At 34.6% G+C, this 23,731-nt stretch overlaps 1 protein-coding gene and 1 pseudogene across 1 annotated transcript in view; one reads left to right on the top strand and one right to left on the bottom strand.

The window, feature by feature from the left end:
• Positions 1-23,731, bottom strand: part of EEA1 (early endosome antigen 1) — a 160,792-nt gene that overhangs the window by 126,716 nt on the left and 10,345 nt on the right. Inside the window, exon 2 of the mRNA XM_037845172.1 lies at positions 5,179-5,271. Within this exon, the coding sequence (XP_037701100.1) occupies positions 5,179-5,271 (93 nt within the window). The remainder of the gene's footprint in view (positions 1-5,178; positions 5,272-23,731) is intronic.
• LOC119541337 lies at positions 21,969-22,649 on the top strand (annotated as a pseudogene).

Here is a 23,731-nt window from a genome sequence, read left to right as displayed (position 1 = left end):
ATAGATATGTATGTATACATCAATTAGTACACACATATATTTCCTTGCCCTGTCAGCAGAGAGGGCCTGGGGGCAATGACATCCCAATAGCAATGAAAACACCTAGCATCCAGATCTTTCTAACATCATTTTTCAATAAAAGGAACTAGGGCTCCTTGGGAAAATGGCTGATTCTAGGGCTAGAGCAGCAAAAATAAAAGACAAACTTGAAACATCTTGTAGTGCCAGAAAGTAAAAAAAAAAAACTAAAAAAAGTACAGGAATGGGTAGAATGTTAAAGGGACACAGAAGCCAACCTGAAAGAGCTTCCAGTGGCCAAAGCTGGAAATATTTGAGCAACAAAATAGTGTGGTATTGGACTACAACCCAAAGTATAGAATAAGTATGTGTGAGTCCATATTGATAAAAATAAATGAATAGTTAAGTGCTTACTAAGCTCAAGAATATTATAGTCTCTTGTTATATTTTATTTTTATCTTTATGTAGTATACTTCTTTATCCTAATAATGTTGCATATTAAATTTTACATTGGCTGATATTTTAAAATTTGGGCAAAAGACAAACAGAAACTTCATTGTAGCAGAAAGCAAGTCTTGCTAATATCCTGATTTTAGACTTCTAGCCTCAAAACTGTGAGCCAACAAATGCCCATTGTTTAAGCCAAACCATTGTGTGCTATTTCTCACAGCAGCCTGGCAAACTGAGACAACAGTGTTCTAAATAATCTGAACAACTGTCCTGATGATAACAACTATACAATATAAAATATACTTAGTTCCTCTAAGTTGACATAAAATTAAGGAATCCATAAAAGCAATAATGAAATAAAAGGTAGAAATAAACAAGCACCAAAGTGAGCTTTCACTCTGAATATTTCTTGAAAATCCTAGAGACCACGATATTTCAAATTCTGTTTAGATGGCTTCAAAGGGCACAAAGTTAAAGCCTAGAACTTGTCCAAGATGGGAAGCTAATCTCACTGTAGGAGTAAAAGAAAAACAAACCACAGAACAAGAAATAAACACTTTGCCAAGTCTTGACCTTAGCACTGGGTATATGGAGAAAAAAAAAAAAATTCCCACAAATCCATAACCACCAATAGCCCTCATTAGGTCAGCAGCCAGAATGTATGCTATTGTGTAACTGCACAACTTCAAGTGCAGAACTACTTGAAGTACCCCAGGTTAGTGGCACCTCCAGAGCACTGATAGAAGTAAATGCAAATCCTCTCTTGAGTAACATAGACCCAAGCTGCAAAGGGCTGCTGCCTGTGTTTTCTGCTGGTTGTCAAAAATCAGCAGTCAAAAATCACAAAACACATAAAAAGAAACATTATGAGTGACAAACAGCAGAAACAACAGGCAGCAGAATCAAAACTGCAAAGGTTCAAATACTGTAATAACACTATAAATATTATCAAACATAAAATACAAATAATCATGCTTATAATGTTTAAAGAAATAAAAGGGAAGCTTAAGAGAAGAACAAGAGACTATTAAAAAGAAAGGAGAGATTTGAAAAACAAACCAATAGGACTTCTAAAATGAAAAATAAGACACTAAAATTTTGGCTGTATTAAATAGTAGATTTTCTCCACCAGTGAGAAGAGATATTGGATAACAGAATTTCTTAAAATTTAGAATAAGGAACAGACAAAAAAGAAAGAAATAAAATATAAGAAAGGATAAGACACATGAAGGATAGAGTAAAAAACTTTAATATATATCTCATCTAAGTTCTAGAGGCAACAACAGAAAAAAGTAAGGCAATATACTTATAATCATAGAGAATTTTCCAGAACTGTTGAAAGACACATCTTTGTATACAGGAATCCAAGCAAGATTAAAACAATAAATAAATAAAATAAAAAAATCTTAGAACAAAAATGAGAAAGAGAGAGACAGGGAGAGAGATACAAAGAGAGAAAGACACAAAAGGAGAGAGATTGATTGATTAATTATAAAAATAACCTGAGGAGCAGAGGAAATCGAACATCAGATGGCCTGAAAGCAGTCTTCTCAACAGTAACAGTGGGACTCAGAAAGAAGAGATGGATATACTCAGTGTGTAGAGAGAAAATAAGTGTCAATGTAGAACTTTATACTTAAATCTTACTTCAGGAATGGGCAGGAAATAAATACATTTTAGACAAAAACTAAGAGTTGAGCAAAACACAACTCTTTAAAGGAAATCCTAAAGGATGCATTTTTTTTTTTTTTTGACATTTTTTTCAGAATACATGTAACTTTATTTTTATACTTTTTTTTTTTTAATCATCATTTTATTGAGATATATTCACATACCACGCAGTCATACAAAACAAATTGTACTTTCGATTGTTTACAGTACCATTACATAGTTGTACATTCATCACCTAAATCAATCCCTGACACCTTCATTAGCACACACACAAAAATAACAAGAATAATAATTAGAGTGAAAAAGAGCAATTGAAGTAAAAAAGAACACTGGGTACCTTTGTCTGTTTGTTTCCTTCCCCTACTTTTCTACACATCCATCCATAAACTAGACAAAGTGGTGTTTGGTCCTTATGGCTTTCCCAATCCCATTGTCACCCCTCATAAGCTACATTTTTATACAACTGTCTTCGAGATTCATGGGTTCTGGGTTGTAGTTTGATAGTTTCAGGTATCCACCACCAGCTACCCCAATTCTTTAGAACCTAAAAAGGGTTGTCTAAAGTGTGCATAAGAGTGCCCACCAGAGTGACCTCTCGGCTCCTTTTGGAATCTCTCTGCCACTGAAGCTTATTTCATTTCTAAAGGATGCATTTTAAAAAGAAAGTAACTACAAATGGAAAATTGGAGATGCAAGAAGGAACAGCAAAATATATACTAGTAAATAAATGAATAAATCTAAACAGTAACAATAGAAAACAGTAATAAGTTCTAACTTTCGAGGATAAAAAGAAAAGAAGATAAATCTAAAACAATGAACAACAGTAGAAGATAAGGTGGGAGGTAGCAATTTATATCAGTGTTCTAAGGTCCTTGAAATGTTAGGATAGGAGTAGTAATACTTTATACATTCAGTAATATATGTTAAAATAGCATAAAAGAACAGAAGAAAATGCATAACTTCCAAATTAGAAGGACCCCAGACTGACCCCAGAGATACTCCACCGTATGAAGGTCAGTTCCTGAAGAGGCCAGCAAAGACTAAGAATCAACAGCTAGAGAGGTAGAAAGAAAACCATAAGAGTATGGTATCATAGACGTACAGAAAAGAGTGTTTTTTGAGAAAGAGAAATTCAAATGAAGCAGACAAAAAAAGAACAAAAAACAGAAAAGCAGGACAAACAGAAAACCCATAAAAAGCAGTAGAAATAAATCAAAATGCATCAATAATTAAAATAACTGTGTTCTCCCAGTTAAAATACAAGTTACATGCTGTTTGTAAAAGAAAAACACGCATAAAACAAAAGGATACAAAACTTGAAAATAAAAGGACAGAAAAAAATGTACAAAATATTAATCAAAAGAAAGCTTCTGCCATTCTATTTCTACTAACGACTATAATAAAAGATTCAATTCACCAGAAAGATATAAACTATCCAAAAAGAGAGAAAGTGTAGGCAATGACTGTAAACAGCACACAGAGAAGTCTGATTCTGAAGGAAAGCAGAATAATACTTGGCAGGTGAAGGGGCAATTTCAGATCAATGGAAGGATTTTGGTTTTTGTTTGAGGTTTTTTTCATGTTTTTATTTTCCTGCTTGTTTTCATATGTGCCATACTGAACATATTTTTATGCTGAACTAAATTTGGTATAGAGGTAAAAACTGAAGGTGCAGGAGGGAGAAGGGATAAGTTGAAAAAGTGAGAAGAAATGGAATCCAGAGAACAAGAGCAAGGATTGATCTTTGATTAGAAAATGGACCCATCTTCCATGTACTAAAATAAGGAAGAGAATAAAAGTGAAGTATAGTTCTGGTGGCAAAACAAGGATGTTCATTGTATGGTTCTTATTTTTAAATATCATATAGAAAGTGACTGAGGGAAGGTAGAAGGGGGTAACAGACATAGATTAGAGGATAAAGAGGGTACAAAGCAACTGTCTCAGAGATAGGAAAATGACCCTGGTAAGAAAATACAGAATTGCCAGGTACTGCTTAATGCCCACTGGAGATTTTTGTTTGGTCTGACTGAGGTAAACAATTAATAGATTCCTTTCCTGGGTTAAAACTGAGCACTCTGAGCCCATAATATCATGAACACAGTTTGGAATAGTTTTTTCAAAGACATTCTTTAAACTTGCTCTTAATAAAGTTCAGCTGATTTTTTTTTTCCTTACTTTCACAATCTTGTGAAATCTTCCTACAATTATTAAACATTTATACATAGAGACAGACAGAAGAGAGAGACAAAATAGATAAACAGATAGAAAGACAGACAGACCCAGAAACACATGAGAGAAAGATCTACTAACCAAGACGTGGGGAAAATGAGAGCAGAGAAAAGGGAACAAGTAGGTGATGCAGCTGGGCCAAGAGAAGGGCAAACTGACAAAAGTTGTCAGAGCAGTATGTGAACCCATCAGTATCTTAGTGGCAGTTTTATGGACACTTTGTATGTTGTTCTCTTTCGTTATCTCAATTTTCTAGTTTTTCTATAATGAGCAAGTATTACTTGTTTAATTAAAAAAAAAACAGTAATACAACTACTAAGGTTGACATCTTAAAAAATTAGTTACGTCTTTTTTAGAGTATTAACTTTTAATTAGTCATCAAAGACTTAAAAGAAAGTTCTTACGAAGTTGGAAATTAAGCAAATAATATAAATATTTTATAGATAAACTAATTTTTCATTAACCCAGTAGCTCATGACTGTTACACACATAAACAGATACCAATTAACTAGTAATTATTTATGAACAGACTAAGAAAACTTCATTAAATTGAGATGACATGAGCATTACAGGCAAATCAGCAATACTATTTTTCAGAGTTTTAGTATATACTTTTTTTCTTGGTCTTACAACCAAGCACAGGTATTCATCTACAAACATGATTCAAAAGTGACATTCCAATATGCAAAAAAGACTTAGGAGAACTTTTCCTTCAAAAAACAAGTTTGGCATCACCAATTGTTATTCCAAATATTTGCTATTGTCCCCTAAAGAATATTGAATTTTATTGCCAAATTATTATCTTCATACCTCTGAAGAGCTTTCATTATTGACATCCACTGTATTTATAGGAGTTGCTGATGAATCTAAATCAGAACCTTGAGAGCCAACTCTCCCAGGAGTCTGAAACACAAACAGAAGGGAAAAAAAAAATCAAAGTAGATATTTACAATATAGTCATAAACCATTTAATAACTTAAACAGTAATCAAGGCTAACCTTACACACAAGAAAAGTAGATGTCTTCACAATAGTAATAACAAACAGTACTTGCAGCTATTCTTTATTGAAGACTGATTGTGCCCAACACTGTATCAAGATCTCTAATGCACTCTCTCATTTTCAGTCTTTTTAAATTAATAAAAAGTATCCTTTTGTATATAATGCTTTATAGTCCTCAACCCACTTTCACAAAACATTTTATTTAATCACAATGATATCTCTGAGAGAGGCAGGACAAACGTTATCTCTATGAATGAGGAAACATATTCAAAGGGGCTGTGAATCACTCAAGATTGTACTATTCACAAAAATCAGAAAGAAGCAGAACTAAAATGCTGATTTTCTGATTCCTCTTGTATTTCTCTCTCCATTATACCAGACAAACTGCAATGATTTGAGGAGTGCTGAAAGACCAATACAGCACAACCTATCCAGTGCCAACCATTCATTACTGTCTGTCTCCAATACTTGATATTCCACCACCAGAGATGCATTGGGGGAGGGGGGCATTTACAGTTCTTTGTTTCACTGCAACATTTATCATCCAACCTTATCATTCATTAATATCCAGGCAATACCTTAACTGAATTAGAAGTCTGGTAAAGCAGTGGGTTTCAGAGCATAAGAACTGACTCAATATTATCTTCATCAAAGATATGTATGGTAGATACTATCATCTTCTCCACTTTACAAGAGAGAACTCAGGCATAGAGACTAAATAACTGGCCAAAGTCATATGGCTAATAAATGGAAGAAAAGATTTTAAATCAAACAGTCTGACTCTTAATCACTAACCTATAATGCTTCTCTACTGGAGAAGCACCTCACTAAGATGCATGACAAGCACCAAGATCAAGAACAACTCACTACACATTTACCTCAGCAAAAGAACGTCATGAACATTACTATTAAATATTCAATCTAAATGTCAAATAAAGACAAATTGATACTACTTTGAAATTCATCAGTTAAAATGACAGCTATAGAAACTATATAGGAAAATGAAAAACATTTTGTGAGCACAACTACATATAAAAACTATTTAATAAGAAAAAAAGATTAAAAAGAAATACTCCAAAATGCAAATAATGATTTCTGCATTAAACCGGATTACGGTTGTTTTGTTTTTGGTTTCTCAGTTTTCGTTTTTGCTACACTTTTTTGTTTTTTTTCCTCAAAAATTTTAGAGCCATAGTTAAATTATTTTTATACTGAAAAGTTTTATGATATTAAAAATAAGCAGACTTCTCCAAATTGGATAATCCACATTTCTTTAATATTTTCCCAAAATCTAATTTTCTGAATGTACCCAGAGTATGTGTTTCTTACATTCAGTTAATGTCCACAAAATTTCCATTTTTAAACTATGATATCAGCTACCCTTCTCTAAAAAGAAAAGTCAGATTCTTCCATAAAATGGCATACTTTACACATGAATTTATCCATAAATAAATGAAAGTCAGTTATCTCGTTTTGATGACAGAGTCATGGATACAGCAAAAAAGCAAATGAATGGTGAAAAAGCTAAATATGAACCCTTAAATTACATGCTTAATATGAAGAGTCATCATATGCAATGAGAAATTTGTTTTTAATTCATTAACATTTTGACAACTTCATAACACAACAAAAAACTAGTGACCCAAACACTGAGGACTGTCAGTTTGGTGTGCCAAGCCCTCTATCTCAGCACTTGTCCTTATGAAGCTCATTACAGCAAAGGAGAGGCTAAACCTGCTTATAATTATGCCTAAGAGTCTCCCCCGAGTACCTCTTCATTGCTCAGATGTGACCCTCTCTCTCTAGCTAAGACAACTCGGCAGGTGAACTCACTGCCCTCCCTGCTACATGGGATCTGACTCCCAGGGGTGTAAATCTCCTGGCAATACAGGATATGACTCCTGAGGATAAATCTGGACCCAACATCATGGGACTGAGAACATCTTCTTGACCAAAAAAGAGATGTGAAATGAAAAAAATAAATAAATAAAGTTTCAGTGGCTGAGAGATTCCAAATGGAGTCAAGCAGTCACTCTGGTGGGCATTATTAAACATAGATAATCCTTTTAAGGTTTTAATGCATTGGAATAGCTAAAAGTAACTACTTGAAACTATCAAACTGCAACTCAGTAGCCTTGACTCTTGAAGACAATTGTATAACATTGTAGCTTACAAGGGGTGACAGTGTGATTGTGAAAACCTTGTGGATCGCATTCCCTTTATCCACTGTATGGATGGATGAGTAGAAAAATGGGGACAAAACTGGGTGAAAAATAGAGTGCGGGGGGGATGATTTGGGTGTTCTTTTTTACTTTTATTTTTTATTCTTACTCTTGCCTTTTTCTGGTATAAGGAAAATGTTCAAAAAATAGATTTGGGTGATGAATGCACAACTATATGATCATACTGTGAACAGTTGATTGTACACCATGGATGACTGTATAATATGTGAATGTATCTCAATAAAAGTGAATTTTAAAAATTTTTTTAAAATTTAAAAATTAAAAAAAAATTTAAAAACTAGATACTGGAAACAAAAATTGTATTTCCCTTTACCCCATTTCTATATCCTTTATTTTTCCAGAGTCCAGGTGGCTTTTCACCTGAGATTTACTTTGTGTGAAAGGAAGTAATTCAAAGAAATACTGCGCTCAAACATAATCCTATTACCACCACCAAAAATACCTTTCCTCAAATTTGCTTGAAATAATCCTAGTAAACAGATTTACATAAGCCCAAGGTGCATGGGGAGCAAACAACAGGGAAACCATCATAAAATATGGGCTTTTGATGCCTGTATTTTAAACATATTCCCCTGATAACTGCTAAATTGTCTAAGAACTTCATGTTCTGTTCTTAGGCCACAAAAATCCTATTACAACTATAATCACATTGGCTGAAAAATCAATATAAAAAGTTCTAACATTTCCACTTATAAGTTTTATTTTGTAAAAACAATGGGATAAAAATAATTTGTGATAAAAACTTAAAACAAGAGAGAAATATCTTCCAAATAATGTCTTTTAGAGAAATTGTTACATAAAATTTAGCTTTTACAGTAACCAAAAAGGAAATACACTCTTTTTTTAATAGTCTCTTCCACAGATATTTATTCATCTTCCATGAAGTCCCTAGGACTCTACAAGCCCCTGGATATCAAACAGGAACAGATTCAGTTATGAAGACAATGTGAGAGAAACAAGGACCATATGCCTCCAGGAAGATAACAACCTGGCTGGGGAAACAAAACCAATGTACAGAAAAAAGAGTTAACGAACAACTTGAAAAAAATTAAATGCTGAACAGAGGGATTCTGAATACAATTCAAATTCTGAGAAAGAAAAGGCCAATGCTAGTTTGGGTACCTGAAAAAACTTTTTTCTTGAAGGAAAAATAAAATTTAAGCAGAATGGCAGCCATTCCAACAAGATAAAAAAAACTCACTAAAGCAAATAGAACAGAAATAAGAATACCATATATAAAGAAAACAAATGTCTAACAAAAAATTTATTATAATAACATACATATATATGAAGGCAAAATAAGATTCATATATATAATATATATATATATATATATATATATATATATATATATATATATATGAATGAAGGTAAATAGGATAAACTGGTAATGTGGAATGGGGTAGGGGATGTAAATCAGTGAAAAGTACCCTGGTAAAGAGAGTATGTCCAGAATTCCAGTCCTGACAGGACTTGGGGTTCACAAAAAAACCAGCAGCGTCTGCTCCAAGCATAGATCAATAACAGATGAAGAATTTTTACATACTAAAAAGACAGAACCATGCTCAAAAACAAGATAAGTAACTCAGTGGAGGAAAAAAAATAAAACATAAATAACAGTATATAGGGCTCTGGGACCTAAAACAGGTAGCGGCAACCAAGTTCTTATAAAATAATAGAGACCAAAAACACCCCTTATATAGCAGGCAGTAAAAGCCACGCTCATTGTGGAAACTCAGAAAGTGTGTCAGGGCTACTACCTCTTGCCATGAACAGACACTTTTTAAAAAGTTGTAAACTTTCCATGCAAGGATAAAAGGGTATTCGAAGCAAAGCATTATTTACAATAGTAAAAAATCATAAGCAAACTTTGAATCTTTGTTAAAAAAAAAAAAAAAAGAAATGTTTAACTAAATTTTGACATATCCAATCAACAGACTCAACAATTTAATATGACAAGTATGAAGATTATGCAGAAAAATAAGAATGCATGTAGTATAATGCTGACTTTTAAAAAGAGGCAAAGAACAAAGTTTGGATATACTATGACTTCAATTTTGAAAAATAAAAACATGAAGAAATTGAAAGATAAGAAGTTTAATGTTAGGGAAATTTTTTGATTTTGTTATCCTTTTTTTCATGTTATTTGTGTCAGGATGATTTTGTTATTCCCCTAGTAAGCATCCCAAAAGAATTTTTATTAGTCATGTCATATTACTTTAAAAAGTTTCCAGCTTTTCTCAAGTTAAAATAAAAGAAAAATACTTGGGCTTGATAAAAAGATCCAGATTAGCTATAGTTATCAAATACCTTTCATTAAACTAATGCCTCATGACTACAGCCAAATTGACCAACATTTGAAATTATGAAAAAGAGCATATATGGTATTCAAAGGATTTGCTTCAATGAAATAAGTATAGATACATGCAATATACAGGCTATCCTAGATTATTAAGATAAAACAGAATCATACTGCCAACAACCACAAGATCAATATAAAGCAGGATTATGCTCTGCAAAAACTACTATCAAAGAATCGTATACAAATTTCAGAAAGAACAGCACTTTACTAGGCAAAAAGCTATTGCTTATTGTATGCAATATCTTGTAAAGAAATACCACTATCACAGATGTTCCTTTGAACTACATGACTGATTTTAATATCTGGAGATATGAATCAAATTTAAGCCAGGACTTCCAAACACTCAACATACCCCCTCCATATAGAGAATATCAAACAGGAATACAGCAAACCCTTCATTTGGAAAATTATTCCTAAATCAGTTTCACAACCTAATTGCTACATACAGATAAAGGACCTCATGTCTAAACCTTATCCACCTTCAAAGAAGTAAAACTAATTAAAATGATACCTAGAATAGTGCTTTGCCCACAGCAAAGTTGTAACAAATGCTTAATAAATAAATGCATAACCCCATACCAGCTCTAGCTGAAGCTTTAGGAAACAAAGTAAGCCAGCAAAAGCTGATAATAATAGATTAATCTCCTAGAAAAATGTGAGCTGGCTAAAAGCAAATTTCACTTTTACAAAAACCTTTGGAAAAAAACATTGTTGTAGGATTCTGTACAGACATTATATACCGGCAAACCTACTTATGAAACTGGAAAAGATACAGTATTAGAAATTAAATTATTTACAACCTCAAAACCCTGGGGATTTATAAGGCATCTATAAGAACTTCTTGTAAAATGTAACTCTCAGCAGTTGATTTCACTCTCAGGCCACCATAAAAACTAATTAGAAAGATTTCCACAAATTCAAAAAGTGTGAAAAGCTATCTACTATATGCAGACTTTGGGAAGGAAGCTTTAAATACATTATCAGATCCTTGTACTATAAATAAGTCACCAAAGATTTCTTAGGGGCCCTCACTACCCTTTTCTTACTATGAAGAGCTAAGAACTTACTAAATACAAATGAAGTGAAAGGTATATTTGCATATGACAAATACTACTTCACGGAAAAAAAACAATCTCATAGAAAGCATTCTCCAGGGATTCCTGGAAAATTTTCACACTTGACCTCTTTACTCACTATATACTCTCTAGGTAATTTCATTTACTCCTTTGATTTTAAATAGTACCAATGCTGACAATAATGAAACCCGAATTCTAGTCCTGACTCCTGCTCAACTCCAACTTCACATTTTCCTATCCTGTAAGTCTCTCTACCTGAATGCAAAGTCAGCTTACTCAAAACCAAATTCATTACCTTTTCTCACAAACCAGTTACCTATCTGCACTCTGTCTCAGATTATAGAAACATCACACACCCATATTGCCTAAATTTAGGGCATTACCCTTAAATCATCTCTCTTCCTTAACTTTTACTTCCAATCACCAACTAAATTCAGTCATCTTCATAAATTTTGAATCTACCCTCCTTTCTCCACTACCTTTTCCACTACCTTAGTTCAAGCTGCCATCCTCTCTCACCTAGACTGTAGAATAGAGACCTAATTTAGCACTCTATACCTCTACATCCACATTTCCAGTTACCTCCTTAGACATTACCTAATAGATTTCCCACAGTACCTCAAATGTACCATATCCAAAAACAAACGCTTCACTTATCTCAACTCCTCACTGTCCCAGGGGAAAAAAAATTGCTTTTCCTCCTATGTTCTCTAATTTACTTAATAACATCCTTACTCATCAAAAATGTCAGTCATAATATAACTGAATATCAATTTAGTGGGATAACAACATAATTATTTCAAGTGATTTAACAACACAGTGTTTTGACTATTCATCCTTAGAGAGATACACTCTAAGCACAAAAAGAACTACTCAAAAAAAAGTAAAATTCATTTAGTAATCTCACTAATAAAAACATTGGTATAGTTACTTTAAAACTATTTAATGCACATTTTAGAAAAAACAATCATGTTAATTTCAAGGACCAAAATATTCAGTAAATATAAAAATATATAAAAATAGAATTAAAAAAGTAAAAATAATTTTATAATCCAAAATTTAACCCACATTTTGTTTTTGTTTTTTGCTTTTTAAAACTACATATATCCTAATTCATATCACTTAAAAGTTTAAAAGCAGTGACAACCCAGAAGTAACGAGTACCCTAAGTGCCCAGATTGTGGTCTCTAAATACCATTCCCCACTTTAAAAAAAAAAAAAAGGAAGGAAAAAAACAGCTAATTTCAGGTCTAGGGAAGAAAACTTATAAGATGAACTGGAACACAATCATTAAGCCAAAAAGCAGGAAGCTATAAGATACTAATAGAATTCTGTCAATATGACAAGGGTCATCTTGAAAGCACTCCCACCACCTAAAGCTGGGACAATTTTCACATCAAAATAATATTGCCTGCATTTGACTGAAACACACTAAATATATATAAATCCTTGAGTTCTTAAAGTATAAAAAAAATGCATGAGTTCTGTTTTCTCAACTAAAGAGAAAACCAAAAGACAAAATGCAAACCTCATTGATCACCACCGGAGTAGCTAATGCACCAACACTTACTCTAAAAATTAGAAACTAAATGAAAAGAATGAAGAATTTTTTTTCTGCCTTTCCAGTATGAACTGAAATCCAGGATAATCAAATTGCCCTGGCTGATGCTGAAATTCTCCTTTACAGAGGAACTCTAATTTAATATATGCAGAAGGAATGAAAGATTTAGAGAATCACCATTTTTCAACCCATATTGAAATCAATCTTTCCAACTCAAATGATTCACAAAACCATCCCTGAATCTTCCCCCTCAGCTATAAGAAAATCTTTCTGTCCTTTAAACTCCATTACAGCTCCTTTAAACTCCATACTTCTCTTGTAGCACTTAACTATAATACAAGGAAGAAAAAAATGATATCTGTGGTAGACTGTTACAATAATAACCCTCAATGAACCACACTTACGTTTCAATGCACTTGTACTCCTCTTATGTAATCCTCTCCCCACTGACTCTGAGATTGGCCATGAGAATTGCCTTGGCTGATGGCTGAGTTGCAAATGAGATACAAGCATAGACTTGTTAAGTGCTTGCACAATGGAATTTGTGGTTTCATTGTTGGAAACTCTTCTGCCACTTCATAAGCCCAGGCTAGCCTTGGAGACATGGCCCAATGGATACAACCAGCAATGAGTGAGACTACCTTACACCATCCACCCCAGTGAAGCAGCCAGATGACCACAGTTGTATGAGTAACTGCAGGAGAGACCAACAGAAGAATCACTCAGCTAAGCCCAGACCAAATTGTTGATCCACAGAATAAAGAGCAAATAAAATGGTTATTCTTTCAAGCCAAAGTCTGGGGGTGGTGTATTATGTAGTGATATTACAATTAGATACTATAGATACAAGTCATATCTTCTCTACAAAAGAAGAGGAAAGGATCCTCTTTTGAGGATGGGGGCCCAAAAAAAGAGTGATGTGTTCGCTACAATTCCTAATGGGGACAATAAATGTGTCCTACTGAATTTTACTGACACGTAATCATTTTCACATATTAAAAAAGGATTAATGTAGCTACTCCAGGGGATTTACATCATTCTGTCTTTCATATTTTTTTTAATTAGAGACATTGTAGGTTTACAGAAAAATCATGCAGGAAGTACAGATTTCCCATATACCCCCCTCATCAGTACAATTTTCCCTATTATTGTATTAACACTTTGTATTAGTATGGTAACTTTGTCACAAATGATGAAACAATATTATTATAATTATACTATTAACTTTAGTTCATAGTGTACATTAAGAGTCACTGTTTTTGTTGTACACTTCTATGATGTTTTTAAAATTTTTATTCTGGTAGCATATATACCATCTAAACTTTCCCCTTTCAGCCACATTCAAATATATAATTCAGTGTTGTTAATTACATTACTGTATTATGCTATCATCACCACCATCCATTACCAAAACTCTTCCATAATGCCAAACAGAATCTCTGTACTATTTAGCATTAATTTCCCATTCCCTACCCCTACCCCAGCCCAGAGTAACCTGTATTCTAGTCTCTGACTCTATGAATTTGCTTATTCTAATTATTTTATATCAGTAAGATCATACAATATTTGTCCTTTTGTGTCTGGCTTATTTCAATCACCATGATGTATTCAGGTTTAAGCACATTGTAGCATGTATCAGAACTTCATTCCTTTTTTATAGCTGAATAATATTCCAAAGTATGTATGTGTCTGTCTCTGTGTGCGTGTATACCACATTTTGTTTATACATTTATCTGTTGGTGAACACTTGGGTTGCTCCTGTCTTTGGGTAATTGTGAATAATACCATTGTGAACATCAATGTGCAAATATCTCCTCAAGTTCCTACTTCAATTCTTTTGGGAATATACCTAGAAGTGAGATTGCCAGTTCATATGGTAATTCTATATTCAACTTTCTGAGGAAGTACCAAACTATTTTCCACAGTGGCTGCACCATTTTACATTCCCTTCAATAATAAATGAGTGTTGCTGTTTCTCCACTATGTCTCTAACATTTGTTATTTTCCGTTTTTTTTGAATAGTGGCCATTCTAGTGGTTCTGAAATGATTTCCATATACATTTTTTTTTAACTTTTTAACTTAAGCAAGAAACTGGAAGGCCAGTCTGGGCTTCAGCATATTAAAGTAAAATCAAAGATGTCTTTATTCTCTTATAATACACATTGGTGAAAATCGTGTTAGAAAATCACAACTCTCCAACACTGTTAGTGAGAGTGTAACTAAATACAAAAAATGTACATACTGTCTGATCCACTGCTAGGAAATTACCCAATGGACATATCACAAAAGTACCAACTAAATATATGTATAAGCATGTTCACTGCAGCACTGTCGTAAGTAGCAAAACTGGAAACTGTCTTTCAAAAGGGGACTAAATAAATTTTGATAAGCCAAATTATACAATGGAATATAATGTTCTGAAAAATAAACAAATGATAAAAGAGGTGGCTCTGAAAGTGCTGATACTGAAAGATCCTCAAGCTACATTATGTGGGAAAAAATACAAAATCATTTTAAGAGTATGATCACATTTGTGTAACGTTAATGGATAAACGCATTGAAAATTTTTGTCTTCTTATACACATGAAACTATTAGCAATGATTAGTAGGGCCTTCTACTTTTTATTTCATATCTCTGTCCTCCTAATCCTAATTTCCATCCCTCAACCCCAAACCAACTCCATTATAACCACACCACCTTCAAACCTATCTCATAATTCACTTTTGTTAATTACTTTTGCTTTGTCCTCAGAACTCCTCATTTCTCCACCTTCTTCTTAAAACCAAATATACCTTGATCAATATCAAATCTGAAGTAGAAGGCTTACTCGTGCTTTTATAATAACATGACCTTGGCCTAGAAAACGTGGTACCATAGAATCCACCATATAACTCTTCAGGTGTTTTCTATCCATCATTAAACCAAATACAATAAAATAGCAAGCTTCTTTAAAACATACCACATTTAACCAAATCCACTTATATCAGCTTGTAGTTGAGTACAATTCCTGTTTGCTGAAGTGTGAACAAACACACTACAGCCATCTACAATTTTAACAAGCAAATGAATACAGTCACCTACATTGTTAAATTATTAATGCCGAATTGAGTTGCACTCCCTATTCAATTTGTCTCTCAAAGTGGCCTCTAAGAAGCTATCCCCTCATGCTGCATTTGACTCTGGCCCCTTCAAAATTTCTCAAGTGCTAGCATGCAATAGACATCTGCATCCTAGGTCTCTCCTGCCCGAATTACTAACACACATTATGCTGTGCCAGAGAAAGGGGTCAAAAGCAGGTGCCTATCTAAGTCCTAAAGGTCCTTGCTTTCAGCAGGGCCTGTTAAATGTTCCAAGAGCAAATATGGATCAGAATAAAAGAGTTGGAGTCATGCAGACTCGCATTCAATTTCCAGTTTATCCTCTCAGAAGCTTTGTCAAGTTACTTAACCTCTCAAAGCCCCACATTCTCGTTTGTAAAGTGGAACTAATAATATCAGCCTCACAAAATTGTTATAAGAACTAAAAAAGATAATTAATGTAAAATGTTTAAATCAGTGTCTCACACTTGGTAGATACAACATAAATAGTAGCCACTTACATTATTATTAAGTATACCTTCCCCCAAAAGACCTAGAATAAAAATCTAATGGCTGGAAGGCATCTCAGAAATCATCTGTTTCAATTCTATCACTTCAGAGATGAAGAGACTAAGTCCTAGAAAGTAAAACTGGCTTGCCCAACATCACTCTTCTATCCAATGATAGAAATGAGATTAAGTCTACCAATTAGGTCCCAAATCAAAATTCTCTCTACTATCACAAAATGTTTCTTCTTCATTTCTCTGATACCAATCAAGACAGCTTCTCTAACCTCAATTTCTTCATTTTTAAAATGTAGTGACTTGGGATAAGATCGTAGGACCTTCCAGTTCCAAAATTCTCATTCCATGACTAACTTTGGCACTAAACTGGCTAACTTCAAAACATGTCCATCAAGAATAAATCAAATATATTTCCTATCTCCATATCGCTTAACTTTTTTTAATCGTTCTTTTCAGAACTCTAAAACTTACACTCCTGGTTATTAATAGTTACATAAAAGTAACCTCTCTAAAAGCAGCCAACTCAGTAAAAGACTGAGACTATTAAAACTATTTATACTTTACAAAACTCACTAGATTGGCTATTATTAAAAGAGAAAAAAACACAGAAATAAGTGTCCGCAGATAAACAGGAAACTTGTGCATTATTGATAGGAACATAAAAATAGCGCAGCCACCGTGGAAAACAGTTAGGTGGTTTCTGAGAAAGGTGAACACAAAATTACCATATGACCCTGGTGATTCCACTTCTAGGTTTATACCCAAAAGAACTGAAAGCAGGAACTCAAAGAGATATTTTTGCACACCGATGTTCATAGCAGCATTATTCACAATTGCCAAAAGGTGGAAGCAACCCAAATATTCATCAACATATGAATGGATAATCAAAATATGGTATATAAATACAATGGAATATTACTCAGCCATAAAAAGAAATAAAGTTCTGATACATGCCACAAAATGGATGAACCTTAAAGAGGTTGCTGAGTGAAATAAGCCAGACACAAAAGGCCAAATTCTTTAATGATTTCACTTATCTGAAATACCTAGAATAAGCAAATTCATTGAGACAGAAAGATTACAGGTTACTAGGGGCTGGGCATAGGGGTAGGAGAAGTGGGGGAATGGGTAGTTATTGCTTAATGGATGCAGTTTCTGTTTGGAGTGTTGAAAAACTTTCAGTGGCAGATGGTAGTACAATATTGTTAACATAATTAATACCACTCAATTACATACTTGAAAATGGTTAAAATGGGAAATTTAAAGTTGCATATGTTACCACAATAAAATAAAAAAAAAAAAACTAATTACAAGCATACCTCAGAGATATTGCAGGTTCCACTCCAGACCACCACAATAAAGCTAATATAGCAATAAAGCAGGTCACATGAATTTTTGTTTCCTAGTGCATAGAAAAGTTATGTTTACACTATACTATAGTCTATTAAGTATGCAATAGCATTATAACTGAAAAAAAATAAAAGTACATCCCCTAATTAAAATGTGACACAGAGACATGGCAGTAAGCACATGCTGGAAAAATGGCACCAGTAGACTTGCTCAATGCAGGGTTGCCACAAACCTGCAATTTATAAAAAACACAATATCTGCAAAGTGCAATAAAATGAAGCACAATAAAATGAGGTATGCCTGTTTGGATGATAAATTACTGATAATTGAAATTGGGCTTATAGAAATCATTAACTCAATATTAAATAAAAGAATAAAAGTGTTTTTAAATATCTATCATATAATTAAAATTGATGCATATTTTAGGCAAGTTTAGAGTATAGGGTGTTTTGATTACTCAAATATGGGTAGATACAAACAAAAACACCAAAGTAAGGGTTCACAGTCTAGTTTTAAGGGGCCACTTTCCATTTTTTTTAAGTCTTAAAATCACTTGAAGGAACCAGGGATGGTGCTGACAATAAAATTTGTGGCTGTAGGCCTTGCTCAAAATTCCAGCAGGCCTATCAGGTAGTATTTTATCCAACAGAAAATTGTAAACCACTAGCTATGGGTTCCTATGATAAAAGACATGTAAAATACCAGTTCTAAAGAAATATATTTATTTATATATATAATATTTATATATATTTAATTATATATATAATATTTAATAATATATTTTCCAAAGAAATGTATATATAATTAAAATCCATCCTGAATATAAACAAATTTTATGATGCAAAAATCCCTGAGAACTATCCAAAAGTGGATGACTCTTATAAGTCAGGGTTCCCAAGGAAATAGACTCTGAGACTCTGAAATTTGCATTCAGGAGTTTTACTAGGGAATGCTCAAGAACATTTGTGTGGGCACAGGGGAAGCATGACTGGACAGAAGATAAATGGTATTGAAGAGAAACACAGTTGGAAAAGCAGCTTCAGCTGATTCTACTGAGAGCCCTAAGAGTCTTCATAGCTTTCCCTAATAAAAGCAGGTAGCTGATTTTTGATACCCCAACCCCACCCCATATCAACCAGTAACTGAGTGCAGGCTGCTCCCAGGAAGGCAATATAATCTTGGGTGAGGCAGCTTCCTCCTGCAAGAACAATTCCCAGAGAAGAAAGCAGCTTGTAGCTGCATGTGGTCCACAGTCATGACTCCAGGCAGCTAGAGAAATGTCTCTGTCCTGAAGGGGGATCTGGGTGATATAACCGAGCATCCACTACACTGATGTACCTTGCTTGCATTTGAAACCCAGGAAGAGCCATACAGTGGAGGAAAAGAAGATCTCAGTAGAGAAGGAGACCTCATATCTTCTGAAAGCCTACTATTTGACAGGTGCTGTGTTAGTCACCTTATCTGAGTTAATCAATGAATCCTCACTTCCTAAAGATACTGTTTTTTCTTAGCCAAGATCCTAGAGAATAAGGGTAAAAGGCATCAAGCCTTGTTATATAACATAACTAAAATGCTACTCTGGGGTTGCAAATGATCTGGAGGCTCAAAATTTGATTCTTCCTTGCTTTTCAACTAAAACTTTAACCCTGAAAAGCACTTTAGAGATCACCTTGTTGGTGCCCTCATTGTACAGATTAGGAAAGTGAAGCTCGGAGAGCCCAATGATTTACCCAATCATTAGTAGCAAAGATAGAACCTGAATTTGGGTCTTTTGATTCCAAGTTTAGTGCTCTGGTGCCTTCACATTCAAAAACTTAACAAAACCAAAACAACCCTGAGGCACGAATCTTATTGTAAAGCTCAGAATTTCAACCTCCCCTAGATTATTTGTGTTTTCAAAACCATACATAAAAATCTTAGGTTTTATACCAGTTTTTAAAAAATGCCAACTGGTATTCTACTCAATGAAAGATTTTATATTTCTATTAACAGCAATAATCACTAACATAAATTCTGACACAGGCACCAGGCTAAGCACTTTATTTGCCTTACAATAATCCTTTGCGTAATGTCAGTGGGAGTGTTCCCATTTCATCAGAGGGGAAAAAATAAAGTTAAAAAAACTAAGTAACTTGCTACCTAAGATCACAAAGCCAATAATGGGCAAGCTAGTCCATCTGACTTCAAAGCTTGTTAAATCCTCCACTATGTTATAGTCCTATGCTACCTCTCAATTTTACTTTCCTAAATTTTTCAAATGATTCATTTTCATGTTTAGAAACATATTCCTTCATTGTATTTTTAAAACTAAATCATGGCTTAAAATATTAAAATATTTTAAGTTTATATTAAGATACTAAGTTTATAGCAAAGAAAAGTAAACATTTTATAGAAAAAAACTCATACTTCTTTATCAGACTCAATATGATCTATTACTTAATCCATTCCCCAGGAAGATGCATTTTGGCATAGCATTGCATAAAGGTTGGGACTCTTAAAAGACTTCCAAACATTATTTAGCTAAAAAAGTCTATAAAAAGTATTACTAAGACTCTGGGAAAATTCATTTATAATAACATACTTAGGTAAAACTTAACCACAGTCCAATACTAAAATCTGAGTGAGGGAAAGAATGTGATTTTTTATTAAATTTCATCTACTGCAAGGGCCCATTCAACACTTAAACAGATGTCTCTATAACTTATCATACGTTATTGTATTTAATATGCCAATTATAATGCATGCATAGATCCCAAATTCCAAGAAGGGAATTTAAAATGTCCTACTATCTTTTATCAGGTTATGCATAGGTATCTGGCTGGCCAATATTGTTGCTTCCTCTGAGTTAGGTGTCCACTTGCTGGTCTTGTCAACTGAGGTTAGGGGTTGGGGTAAGAGATTATATGATATGTAGAGTTCTCCCTTCTAGGTCCATCCTAAAGTAAACAGCTCTACCCACAGCCCATGTTGAGAACACATCCTAAAACAGCCAGGTTATATGACCTCATGTCTATTACCAATTGACCAGGTATAATCACCTGAACCCAATAGCAGTCATTCACTAGCCAAGAGCTAACAAAATGGTCCAGTGCCAGCGGGGGGTCTGTCCCACTTCAGAATGAACTATGAACTACACCTGAGTCCCAGGCTTAAGCATTTGAATTGCAAACTACGAAGAGAAATGAATAATCAACTCCACAAACTGGCACTGAACAGATATATAGTGCCGTCATGAGGCAAAGGATTAGTATGAGGGACTTAAGCAAATACAAGTAATATGCCAGCCAAAGTTACAATCGAGCATAAATTCTGAGTGTACAGCAGCCATGAGGTCAAGAAAAGAAACTAGAGCATGGGAAAATCAGTTGGCAGCCAAAAAAATAGAATATACAGTAGATACAGGGGAAGCAATGATATGAAGAGTCACTGTGATGGTTAGGTTTATGTGTCACCTCGGCCAGGTGACGGTGTCCAGGTGTCTGGTAGAGCAAGCACTGGCCTAACCGTTACTGCAAGGACATTTGTGGCTGGTTAATAAACCAGAAGGCTGGTTTATTAAATCATCAGTCAATTGACTGTACGTGTGACTGATTACATCAACGAAGGGTGTGTCTTCCACAATGAGAGAATGCAATCAGCTGAATTTAATCCAATCAGTTGAAGACTTTTAAGGAATAGATACAGAGGACTCTCACTTCTTTGGCTAGCCAGCAAAGCATTTCCTGAGGAGTTCATTGAACACCTTCACTGGAGTTGCCAGTTTGCTGCCTGCCCTATGGAATTTGGACTCATGCATCCCCACAGTTGCGAGACACTTTTATAAAATCTTATATTTACAGGTATCTCTTGTTGATTCTGATTCCCTAGAGAACCCTAAGTAATACAGTCAGTGAGTTCTTCTTTAACAGATGAACTCGAGAATGAAAATCCACAAAGCCCTGCCACTAAGGTTCCAACTAGAATGCCTTAAATCCCTGCAAAACCTTCCAGTAAAAATGTCTAAGAGGCCCAGTCATATTAAATTTTTGGTTTTTGGATTTGATTTCTATTAAATTCCATCCCTTGTACTGCCTGCTATACCCTTATAACAACCACCACCCTATTACGTGAACTAGCCTGAGGGACTCTTCCTTCTTGAACTAAATGAACCTAATCAGAACCATTATCACTGGTTCAGAGCCATACTAAAACTTGTTTCTAAAAGGGTGATCTGTAAAAACATGTTTCATGTTGTCTAGCTGACTAGACCAGCAATGGACACCTGAGCCAGAAGATGCAACTCTATCGGCCAGCCAAAAACCTGCCTGACCTCAAAAGAAAAATGATGGGGCTTCTTCTCCCATTCCTTCCACCGCCCTATTCAAATCTAAACTTGAGGCTCTGGCCCACCCAGCTAGCTTCGCCATGGCCCTCAGCGATGCTGACTTGCAAAAGCAGATTAAGCACATGATGGCTTTAACTGAACAAGAAGCTAATGAGAAAGCAGAAGAAATAAATGCAAAGGCAGAAGAAGAGTTTAACATTAAGAAAGGTTGTCTTGTGTAAACCCAAAGGCTGAAGATATGTTATACCATGATAAGAAAGAAAAGCAAATTGAGCAGCAAAAGAAGATTCAGTTGTTCAAGTTGATGAATCAAGCAAGGCTCAAAGTCCTCAGAGTCAGAGATGACCTTATCACAGACTTACTAAATGAAGCAAAGCAGAGACTCAGCAAGGTGGGAGAAGTTTACAACCAGGTACTAAGTGCTGCTGGATGGACTGGTTCTCCAGGGTCTGAACTAGTCACTGGAGCCCCAAATGATTATTCGTTGCAGGAAATAGGATTTCCATCTGGTAAACGTGGCAGTGCAAAAAGTGATTCCTATGTACAAAATTGCCACCAAAAAAGATGTTGATGTCCAAATTGATCAGGAGGCCTACCTGCCTGAGGATATAGCTGGTGGTGTTGAGATCTATAGTAGAGATCATAAAATAAAGGTTTCTAATACTCTGGTCAGCAAGATGGATCTCATAGCCCAGGAGATGATGCCAGAAGCACAGGGAACCTTGTTTGGTGTGAATGCCAACAGGAAGTTTTTCGACTAAGCCTTTAGGAGGTGGAATTCATTCCACTCTTCTGCTGCTATGATATGAAGTTTCTGATAATTGAAGAAGCATAATTATCTAGGTAACCTCCTCTTAGCTGTTCTAATATTGTTCTGTACTTATCAGTGGAATACCCTTCTGTAGCTAATGCCCTTGTCCTAATTGTTAACAGTGGGAGAAAGTTCCTCTTAAAATGATCAGGAGCCTCTCTCTAGCTCATTTAAGAGTAATACAACTCTCAGTTGGTTCTGTAACCTAAAGGTGAAGGGATTGGATGACAGTTGCATGAACTTCCCTGAGTCTTCCGCTCTTCTCCAGCTGTTGTAATCTAGAGAACGATATATCTGGTATGCTTTTTAACATCTAAAACACATGTGAGGCATGCATTTCCTTTCAGCTGTATTATCTTCATCATTACCTGTTTGGTCCTAGAAGTTTTCCTTATCTGTAAATGTGATTTAAAATCTAGACTATGAAAATGCTTTGTTTATTAAAACAAAAGGGTTACACGGGGGGAAAAATGAGCAAGACATTTAAGATTCTTCTGGGATTTAAAAATTGAGAGAGTGGACAATTGGCTATATAAAGCCAAGGTGAAAGGCATGTAGAATCATATGCTCCAATGGCCAATTGGGATCTTGAGCATACTATATGACAAGGAGAAGGGTGAAGAGAAGTGGAGACAAGAAATCAGTGTGCCATGAGACTGTGAGACAGAGAAAAGAGCTGCCTTTGTTCCTGACACCATTCCAGGTCCTACGCCCTGGAGACCCAACTGTACAGCAATTCCTGTTCTTGGATCACTTTGAAGCCTTACAGTAAGTCCCCTTTTCCACTTAAACTGATTTGAGGATTTTTCTAATCCTTACAACTAAAAAGCTTTTATTAGAACATGTACCAAGGATGACAGATTATACTTATACATTTAATATTTAATTATTTCCCATTTCTTCTCCTACATATTTCTTGGAAGAGTAGTCTGTACTCCCTGTTTCTATTTCTTTACTTCCCAGTCATTCATATCTTTCCTATGACTCTCCTGAAACTGAACTAACTATGACCTAATAGTCAAATTTAGTGGG

The sequence above is a fragment of the Choloepus didactylus genome, chromosome 8, assembly GCF_015220235.1.
Source record: "Choloepus didactylus isolate mChoDid1 chromosome 8, mChoDid1.pri, whole genome shotgun sequence".
Classification (NCBI taxonomy): Eukaryota; Metazoa; Chordata; class Mammalia; order Pilosa; family Megalonychidae; genus Choloepus; species Choloepus didactylus.
The sequence above is the reverse complement of the archived record's forward strand: the minus strand, read 5'-3'. Positions and strand labels throughout refer to the sequence as shown.